Source organism: Eleginops maclovinus, chromosome 9 (genome assembly GCF_036324505.1).
Source record: "Eleginops maclovinus isolate JMC-PN-2008 ecotype Puerto Natales chromosome 9, JC_Emac_rtc_rv5, whole genome shotgun sequence".
Classification (NCBI taxonomy): Eukaryota; Metazoa; Chordata; class Actinopteri; order Perciformes; family Eleginopidae; genus Eleginops; species Eleginops maclovinus.
The window spans coordinates 8,313,007-8,323,760 of record NC_086357.1 but is presented as its reverse complement, the minus strand read 5'-3'; the positions used below and the strand labels follow the sequence as shown (position 1 = coordinate 8,323,760).

At 38.7% G+C, this 10,754-nt stretch overlaps 1 protein-coding gene across 1 annotated transcript; it reads left to right on the top strand.

Moving 5' to 3' along the window:
• The first annotated feature begins 6,152 nt into the window (after window positions 1–6,152).
• Window positions 6,153–10,638, top strand: serpinb1 (serpin peptidase inhibitor, clade B (ovalbumin), member 1). Its single transcript, XM_063891383.1, has 7 exons — window positions 6,153–6,396; window positions 7,036–7,224; window positions 8,454–8,591; window positions 8,690–8,807; window positions 8,914–9,056; window positions 9,168–9,335; window positions 10,166–10,638. The coding sequence occupies exons 1-7, from the start codon at window positions 6,253–6,255 to the stop codon at window positions 10,571–10,573; spliced, it is 1,308 nt and encodes a 435-aa protein (XP_063747453.1). The 5' UTR covers window positions 6,153–6,252; the 3' UTR covers window positions 10,574–10,638.
• The last annotated feature ends 116 nt before the right edge of the window (window positions 10,639–10,754 follow it).

Below are 10,754 nucleotides of genomic sequence, written 5' to 3'. Positions count from 1 at the left end.
TAAACTATAAACTTCCTGTCATGCATTGAACAGCAGACTGCTGATGTTAGAGCCAAGCCAGTTAAGAAGCTAAAGAAGTGAGCTGAAGACCAAGAAGTTAGCTAAAGAATAAGAAGTGAATAAGAATAAGACTTTTTTTTATTCTGAGAAAGTGACAAAATGTCTATAAACAGGTATTTGCAATTTTCAGATTCAGAATATGTACACTAGTCTTAGCTCAGCTCTGTTTTTGGTTTAAACAAACATCTGAGAAAAATATTTGTCTCTCTTGATGCTAAATGCTACACTATGTTCATCAGCTAGTTGCTAACTCTACAGCTTTTTAGGAGTAACTCATATCTGCTGTTCAGTGCTTACCAGGAAGTATACTGCATGTTTTTAGAGATTTAGAGCTGAAAACAACAATAAAAGACCAACCAGAGTGAACCCAAACAGTAAAGTTGTAGGCTGGACAGCTAAAATAATGTGCTGAAACTGAAACCCACTAATGTCACAAGGTTCACTTTATCACCTCATTTCACTTTCAGAATGGAACAAATCTACACCTATCCCAAAAAATATTAATACTCCTTTTATTTACCTTTAAAAGTCAAAGTAGGGCCAGAGGGTGGTGCCAATCAAACTCTCTAAACTCCGCCCTTGTCAAAGAATTAACACTTCTCAGGATTGCTCAGGGTAAGGATCAAGTTATTTAATGTCCCGTAAATTCATGTTTAGCCCTGATTAGCTGTCAGACCTTGAACAGCCATCCAACATGTGGCACAAAAAAACTGATCCCGTTGCGTCTGTTTACTCTCGCTTACAATTTTTCCACAACGCTACACTATACAGACTTTTGTTTTTACAGCTTAGGCCTTCTGTGTCATCGCTGCTGCAGCTCAGCAGGCAGGCATTAGGGGATACAGGCCTTTATTTATTTTGTAACTTGTCAGACTGGAAGGAACCATTGCAGCCATGGTTCCCCGCTGTGTACAACTGTTTTAACACTGTTCTGGGTATTAGGGAGTCCTTCATGCGCATGAGGAAGGACAAAGGTAAAGTAAGATAAGCAATCTGAAATACACACCTGCCCCATGCCCTACTACACTACGGCTACTACTGTTTCATCTCCAACTCGTAAATAAGTCAGAATAGCAGTGATGAGGTTTATGGAGGTCATGTAGCAGGAGAGAAGTGTGCCACCAGTCAATACTAGGTCAGCTAAGTTCAAGTTCCAATTTTATTGTGGTGTTCGACCTCACTAAAGAATTAAGTTTCTTGCCCAAGGACAAATTGACATATTGATGCAGGGGCTGGGGATTCGACATCGACCTTTCAAAGGGTAAACGACCACTCCTGAGCCACAGCTATTTATTAAAAGCAATTAATTCATGGACAGTTGTAGTCTTATAATGTCTTTACCCCTCAAGGAGTGTCTGACAAAATGACTCAAAAGACATCTGTTGAGTAACAATAGGCAGTCATTAATAACCATAACCCTGCAATTACACATTATTTAACATTATCATTTTATGGGGTTAGTTTGAGTGGTAAGAGAGTTTACGGAAGTCGTATTAAAGAGACCTTTAAATTGCATCATGAAAAGCACTCAATGTTTTTAGAGGGTTACCCATAAAAGGGACTTTGTTTTTTTGACCAAACAATAAATCAAAACGCAATTAAACTTTTTAGATGCACATTCACTTTTTTTTATGTGAGGTCTGACATTGCCTTCAACTTTCTCAAGGCTACTATGTTCCCATGTTCAGTTTTCCCTTACGCATGACATAGCTTAAGTATGTGAGCAGATTATGATGATGGACCATGTTGACAGGACAAAAAGATGCTGCTGTTATTGGAAAGGCCAATGTCAAATGCGGGAACAGAACATCTAAGAGAGGGGATGACTCAAGTTTGCATGTGAATTTCCCCCGATTCCCTGCTAGCTCAGAGGGTATATGTTCACTTGACTGCAACTACAATGTATTAATATACTTTTTTTCAATTGAAAACTGATTGATCAATAATGAGTGGAACATGTATATTGAGCCACCAATAGGTTTCTCTTTAATTATTACTTAAACATCTCAACTCAATCTCCAAAAAACAGAAAAGTCTGAGGACCAAACACTCACATAGACCCATCCTTCAAAAATACTGTAGTAAAAGTCAGGTAGGACAAATGTATAAACTACAGCACATTTCTCTGACTCCCTCTAGTGAAACGCACATGTAATGTCCTCTCATTACCCTGCAGCCAATAAGAAACCCTTGAAATAAGTATAGATTGCTTACAAGAGCATTGTACTTTTTGTACATCATTTAAATAAACAATTATATATTTTCGTTTTCATTAAGGATTGTATTTTAGTTTCATAAATGCATTGTTAACTAATTAGAAATGTAATGTTTCTTTGAGTATCTCTTTTCATTTTTGGGTTGATTGTAGTTTTTTTTTTAGTAGGCAAATATATCTTTCTCTTTTTTTAGACATGTGCAGTAGGCCATGGCTGGTTATCACCTCTCAACACCTTGGAGAAGCAGCAAGTATCGAATTTTGGTATCAAATCCTTGGTCAGATTCTTGTTAAGTCTCCCTACTATTTGCCTAGATATTTCCTGATCTAAATTAAGAAGCGTTCTTAAGGTTAATGGGGCAAAATGCCTTATTTAACACAATGAATTGAGCAGAAAGGAATGGTTTGTTTAAGGAGTATAAGGTATTATATATACTTCATGTAAATATAACTCATATGTAAGGAAGAAAGAGCGTAGGAGCACTTCTATGGTGGGACAGGATGTACAGTATGATGGTAGTTATATAACAGAGAGGTCTGGGGTCCAAGGGTTGCCATGAATCAGAAATGTTTATCATGTTTTAATGGTTGCCAAGGCTGTACTGTAAAGCCTCTGTGATGGGTGGAGACAAGATATAATCTCTACTCCGTAAATCACACAGGCACACCTTTCTACCGATCCACAGGGACCAAATAGGAGAACAAGAACAAGCACTAATATTCATAATATTCCTGGTTATAAGGGGGGTAAATATGTTAAATGATTTTGTATTGCACAATAACACACTTATTACGCATCTTAATTTCTCATATTAAAATAAAAGCATAATGTTTTGTTTTCCATAGGGCAGTGTGGGGAACACTTTGATTGAAAGCTAAGAAAAGGAAGGAAAACAAGATTTAGAAGGAAGTGTAACTAAATCCTTAGATAAAAATATATAGATGTATCATTTTGTGATTCTTAAAGGTCCCCTATTATGCTTTTCCGGTTATAACCCGTCCTTTCGTGTGTTATGTAGCTTTTTCTGCATGTAAACGATCTGCAAAGTCACAAACCCTCAAAGTACACCCTGTACGCTCGCTTCCGCAGGCTGCGGAAGTTCAACATGGACTCCAGGATACTCTGCAGCTTCTACAGGTGCACCATCGAGAGTATCCTGATTGGCTGCATCACCGCCTGGTATGGCAGTTGCACCGCCCTCAACCGTAAGACTCTACAGAGGGTGGTGAAAACTGCTCAGCACATCACCAGGACGGAGCTGCCATCCATGGAGGACCTCTACACCCAGTGGTGTAGGAAGAAGGCCGGTAGGATATCAAAGGACCCCCATCACCCCAGCAACAAGCTGTTCTGTCTGCTGCCGCCTGGCAGACATCGCAGCATCCGGACCAAGACCACCAGACTCAGGGACAGTTTTATACCACAGGCCATAAGACTGCTGAACTCCTGAGCTCTGTGAATGTCTACTCACATCTGTTTATAGTATACACATATATATATATATATATATATATATATATATATATATATATATATATATATATTATACACATCTGCCTTACATATATGTTTATAGTACACATATCTATATATTACACATATCTGCCATATACATCTGTTATACATAATATATGCATCTGTCCATACCTCCTCATTCAACAGTGTAAAGTATTTAAATACTTTCAATGTATTCCACATATGTATATATTTCACATCCTTAAATCTTTATTGTTGTTATTGTAAATATTCTTCTCTCTTTTTGCACTATTTTATTTATCTTATTTGCACCATGTATGTTGAGTTGTTGGAGGAGCATGGGATATAAGATTTTCATTGCCAACATATACTGTATTTTACCGAGGAATTTACCAATTAATTCATTAAAAATCCTACAATGTGATTTCCTGGATTGTTTCCCCCATTCTGTCTCTCATAGTTAAAGTGTACCTATGATGAAAATTACAGGCCTCTCTCATCTTTTTAAATGGGAGAACTTGCACAATTGGTGGCTGACTAAATACTTTTTTGCCCCACTGTATGTTGTATATGCTGTGCATATGACCAATAAAACCTTGAAACCTTGAAACCTAACGAGTACAATTTTAAAGGAGAAAAGACGCGTCTACTCTGCCAACAACCCACGCCTCGTTGTAGATTTTTCTTTTTCAATTTTTTTCTTCCGGGGGGCTATTGACCTCACTAAATCTGGAGACCAATCGGTAAATTGGCACGCCCATAGCTATAGACCAATAAGCACACCAAATGCCATCCGACCATTTACTGTTGGAAGGCTGAAATGTCAAGAAAATGTCAACAAAGCGTTAGGACAGAGTGAATAGAGATACTATACAGCAGGGGTGTCAAACTCAATTTCATGGCGGGCCACATTAGCGTTATGGTTGCACTCAAAGGGCCGGTTTTAACTTTAAGACAATATAAATATACATATATATAAAATAATGTATTATATTACATTATTGCCTCTGCATTGGATAATTATTGGTTTTGGTAATAACTACATCTGAAAGCAGAAGTCTAGGGAAAATAATTGCAAGGGAAAATATGCAACAATTACAAAAAGTGTACAATTTATTTAAAAACTGAGTTTGCTAGCATTAACACATAGCTGTGCACTGACATGGTGCACGTAGACACGACCTACTGTATGTGGGTGCACACTTTTCTCTGTTAAATAAATTCAATGAATTTATGAGATTAAGTTAGCCTTATTATTTTTAGATCAAGCACTATTTAAGTTTTTATAATTTGAATTTAGCAATATCTGAATGATCTGAAAGCCAAGACTTTGAAAACCCCCTCTTCCAGACCCTGGTGTGTATCACCTGTCACTCATTATTTTCAGGGATGGCGGTGAGGAGGAACCATAGACTGTATATACAGTCTATGGGAGGAACAGAGAGGAGATGGTGATTGCGGAAGTTTTCCTCCTGCCTTCACAAACTTAACACACACGTATTTACAAGTATTCATCGTCTGAATATAGAGAAAACAAATTCATAAGCTGCAAGTCAAGACCTCATATCTTTCTCAAATCACAAAAGTGGAAATAACCGTAACACAAGTTTATTTTAAAAACATAAATCCATGTGTGTCTCTGAATCAGCCGTAGCGACATCGGGACTGACTAACAGAGCGTGTCATTCTGTGAGGAAGAAGCCGTCTGTTGGTTCTGGTTCTGCTGTTTCTTGTCTCGGTTGCCGAAGCAGACTTTGCTCCGTGGTTGGTGTCGCTGTGCTACCGTAACTCTTGTCACTCACTGCCTCGCTCTTCAGTTCGCATGTCACAAAACGAGATGGATTGTGGGACATGTAGTTTATGGGCAACGAGCTTCTGTAAAGTGGCGTGTAGCGGTATAATAAACATTATATTCTTTGAAAACTCTCGCGGGCCACATAAAATGAGTCTGTGGACCGGATTTGGTCCGCGGGCCTTGAGTTTGAGACGTGTGCTATACAGAGACTCTGTATGAGAAAACCTATGTGATTTTGGAACATTGAACAATGTAAATCTATTCTAGTACACCTCAACAATCGAATTATGATCAGTAAAACGGCCACAATATGGGACCTTTAATTACTTTAGTTTGATTGTCGGCACTGTGTGAGATGGGTGGGGTCCTGCTGAGCGATAATGAAAGATAAGCCTAGTAATTACAGGAAAATAAAATGGAATCATTATTTGAAAAACAACAAAGGTCAAATATTTTAATTATTAAATAAATAAATACGTTTTAAAAATGCACAGAGTTTGATTTGTGACAATGGGTGGGGTCCTGCTCAAGGACTTTAGCCTGCCTGCGCCTGCCTATTGAAGTTGTTCAAACTTTTTTCACAGCATTGGTTCATATTGTTCTCTTTCCGGTATAATGGAATGTATTTATTATCAGTCAGTGACTTATCGCCCAGTCACGCGTCCCACCCACTGACTGCAGGGACAGTGTTTGTGTTTCGTATAAATGAGCAGCTCTCTTCCTCTGGGCTTTACCACTGACCCTGCATATTGTGGATTCTGTGTTTCTAGGGTATTTTTTCTGACTTTCGGGGTTTTTTACGTTTTGCTTTCACTTTCGTGCCAGCAGTCATTGCCTGAGGACAATAAGGTAATGTAAAGATGTGACTAATAATCCTAAAATAGCGTCATGTTTATACATATATTCTCATACATGTTAAATTTAAAGATGGTCGTGCGTAGCTTCGTTTCCGGGTACGTAAACGCAACTTACACACCCTAGTGAACTGCGTGTCTGGAACGTGGGGAAATACAATAGCCTATCAACTTTGGCTGTAAATGCGTCTAAAAACATTACTTGGCAGGTTACAATTGTGCAAGGTGTAATACCTTATTCGTTGTTTATTATACCCAGACATCAAACACTCACTTTAATGCTGCATTTCCTTTAACATTGCTTTAAACTAAGTGGTGAACTGTGGTGGTGGATGTATTATAAAAGTCTCTTAAATAAGCATCTAGGTGACCACAATGCCAATACAATGCATGTGCACGTCCAAGAAAATCCCTCATTATCGACTCTTTATAAGTAAATAAAGTTAGGGTTAAAAGCTTTATTTGTCAACTTTAGTCTGTAATTGGTCCAAGTTACTTGTCAGTGGTCATGAAGGGGAAAGGGAGATAACATTAAAATACCCGAAAATGATTGGGATTGGTTCCTACTGCCATGTTTAACTGGTATGAAATGTATTTTAAAATAAGGTATTATATATAGATTTTCTCATTGCAGGAAACCCGTACATCATCCGTCATGGCCGCCATCAGCAGCTCAAACACAGATTTTGCCTTGGAACTGTTCCGCACTCTGAGCCAAGCAAATCCCGCCGGGAACATCTTTGTCTCCCCGCTGAGCATCAGCTCTGCCCTGGCTATGGTTTTCCTGGGGGCTGAAGGAGACACAGCTGCTCAGATGGCACAAGTAAGCACATTAGCTCTATTACATGCTTCCTCCACTTGTAGCCCAGTTAAATGTATCTGCATTTTGAAACATTCATGCTGGTCTATTTCAATAAAACATTTTGTGAGTTCAGAACTTCAGATGTACATGTAGGCAGAAATTAAAGGTGTGTCTAAAGATATACGACGTCTAATGACACCTGTACTTTGACCTCAGTATGCACCTATAAAACAAAGAAGTGTACTGTTTGCTTGAACCCAGATGGCTGTAAAAAGTTGGTTGTACACTGAGTTGTTTCAATTCATGAAACCGGTTTGCTTTTAAAGGTAGTAAATCCTCAGAGCTTAGTTTTTCTTTATCTTCTTTTGATTAATGATTTATATGTTGGAAAAGTACAAGTCTTAGCCGAACTGTATATTTTCAGGTTCAGCAGGTTGATAATGAATGAATACAAGCATCACAACAGCATACAGAATATAGAAATACACTATAAAGCCGATAAATAATAATAATAATAATAATATGCTGCTGTTAACAGACTGTACTGAGGCTTTCCTCCTGACTTTAAAACCAGGCTGCATTGTTGAGTATTAGTAAAGTTGAATACTAAGTCAAGTCATGTTAGTTTAGTAAATGAAACCCATTACAGGCGAGGAATACAGGAACACATTTGTTACTGCGCCAATCTGCCTTCATTCAAATCTCAAATAAAAACTCACCTTTTCAGAACTGCTTCTAATCTGTAATAAATGTTGTGTTTTATACATTTTATTTTTTTGTTCTTTTGAAGTATTTTTTATGAATTTTAGATTGTGAATTGTCTTTGAGTTCCGCGCTATATATAAAATGTATTATTATTATTATCATTATCACATTTCTGACTCTTTGAAGGGAAGCAGATACAGGAAATAGCCTTCCCAAAACTGTTGAAACAAAGTTGGAAGAACGCTGTTGTCTGTCTAAATAATAATTGTATACTGTTGCATTCCCTTATTTTGAATTTAGCCTTAAAAAAGAAAAAACCTAAAGAACAAGTAAACATAAGACATGCCTGTCTGCATAGCTTTAGAATGATATTGTTTAGTTTGTAGAGCAGGCACATATAAAAAAAGATAAAGAAAATGTCTTACATAAAGCAGGCAAGCTAATGTGCTTCATCCTAGCCATGGATAGCAACGCGTATGACTAAACATCAGGTCTTACATTTTTTATCCCAGAATAAAGTCAATTGTTCCACCCCTCTCACACAGGCACTGTCATTCCGTTCTGATAAAGATGTCCACTCCAAGTTCCAGTCACTAAACGCTGACATCAACTCGCCATCCTCATCATACATCCTGAAACTAGCCAACCGCCTCTATGGAGAAAATACTGCAAACTTCCTCCCGGTAAGCCTTCAGTTTTCACTCGCCATAGAATATCTACATACTTATACTAAATCAATAACTCTAAATGACTCAATTCACAACATATCTGCTTTTTCCAGCAATTCCTTGCAGCAACACAAAAGTTCTACCAGGCAGATATGAAAGCTGTAGATTTTATCGGAGCTGCAGAGGCGTGCAGAGCAGAGATCAACGACTGGGTCGAGCAGCAGACAGAAAGTGAGCAATCTTAATCGGACACACAATTATTTATCTTGTACATCAATCATTTGAATTGTTTCCTCCATGAATCCCTGTTAGATCATCTCTCTGTTTTTACTTTCAGACAAGATTAAAGATCTTCTGAAGCCAGAAACAGTCACCCCTATGACTAGGCTGGCCCTGGTTAATGCCATCTACTTCAAGGGAAACTGGATGAACCGCTTTGATGAGGCAAAAACCAAAGAGATGCCCTTTAAACTCAACCAGGTGAAGATTGCAGATATAGAGACAAGTATATTGGAGCTCAGCTTCATCGGAAACTAAATTCAGACATTCTAAGTGATCTGATCACTTTGATTGTCTTTTTGTCTGCTACAGAATGAATCCAAGCCGGTCCAGATGATGTTCCAGATGAAGAAGCTGCCCTACAACTATATTGATGAGCACGCCCTGCAGATCCTGGAGCTGCCGTACGTGGATGAGGAGCTCAGCATGTTCATCCTGCTGCCTGAGGAGTCCACAGATGGCTCTGACCCTCTGCTGAAGGTAAAAACCGAGAAGCAATTACCTAGCCTAACCAGGGTGACACAGGATGTATTGGAAGGTGTTCATAAATAAGGAACATTTGCACTCTTGCAAAAGTAAATATTCCATACGACTAAGAACATGCGGGGGAATAACTCTGAAAGTACAATTTGTTTTTGCGTCTTGCAAAAGAGATCTTGACCAGCTGACTGAATAAAAAACAGTCTTTTCTTTGTCTGTATATAACGAGTGGGCCTGCATGCTCCTGAGATAGACAGCATGCATCGCAGGGTAATGCTGGATTCAAAAACTCCTCGCTTCGTCCTATTCCCAGGGTTAGGAACTATAATGAGCTTTGCGTCATAATGTCAATACAAAATGAATGTTACAATGTAGATTTGTACTTTTTCATTCTCGGATATGAATGAAATATGCTCAGGAATTCTTACATCACATGAAAGCAGCACAAATGACTATAGATTTTTTTAGTGACATTTCTGTAACGTCCACCTACAAGTAGGATGCTATGTCTAGAAATATAATAGATTTTTGTCCTTCTCTTTTAACTTAAATGTATACATACTGGCTTGTAATGCATTGTAGAGAAGTGATAAGGGGCTGGCAGCATTAGCGGTCAAATGTGTTGCTGTAACAGTGTCACATAGAAACTGGTGCCATAATTGGCAAAACTATCCAAACTCAAAAGGTTGAAAAGTACGATTCATTAACATATGCCAACTCAATTGAACTGAACCTGTGAAAATGAGTCGGTCTGCACATCACTAACATAAATAAAAGCATTTGTTTTAGCTACACAAAGACATGATTATCATATGTGTGGTTTGTTCCAGCTGGAGAATGAGCTAACACAAGAGAAGCTGGCAGATTGGACCAACAAGGATAACATGGACGTCCACTCTGAAGTCCTCGTTCACCTGCCCAAATTCAAGCTGGAGGAAGAGTACGAGCTGAACGAGCCTCTGGCCAAACTAGGCATGACGGACGTGTTCTGCTCTGCAAAGGCTGATTTGTCTGGCATGAACGGTGAAGGAGGACTCTTCCTGTCCACAGTGGCCCACAAGGCCTTCGTGGAGGTGAATGAAGAGGGGACGGAGGCGGCTGCAGCCACAGCGGGAATGATATCATTCTGTATGTTGAGGGAGGAACACTTCACAGCAGACCACCCCTTCCTCTTTTTCATTAGGCACAATAAGACCAAGTCCATCCTCTTCCTCGGCAGGCTCTCGTCTCCTCAGTAGACCAACACAGCAGAGGATACATGTTTAAACCAACTCAAATAAAAAGCATGCAAAATCTATCACAAGATTTGTTTTCTGTAATGTTTTTCCAATTGGATTTGCACTGAAATCATATACAGTATGTCGCTATCTGGTTATTGTGTACGGATGTATATTTCAAGCTGTTTATTGTTTTTGGAAC

Coding starts and splice junctions, on each gene's coding strand:
- serpinb1 (XM_063891383.1), top strand. CDS start 6,253: ATGAGCAGCTCTCTTCCTCTGGGCTTTACCACTGACCCTGCATATTGT. Junction 6,397..7,035: donor CATTGCCTGAGGACAATAAG/GTAATGTAAAGA, acceptor TTCTCATTGCAG/GAAACCCGTACATCATCCGT. Junction 7,225..8,453: donor CAGCTGCTCAGATGGCACAA/GTAAGCACATTA, acceptor CCTCTCACACAG/GCACTGTCATTCCGTTCTGA.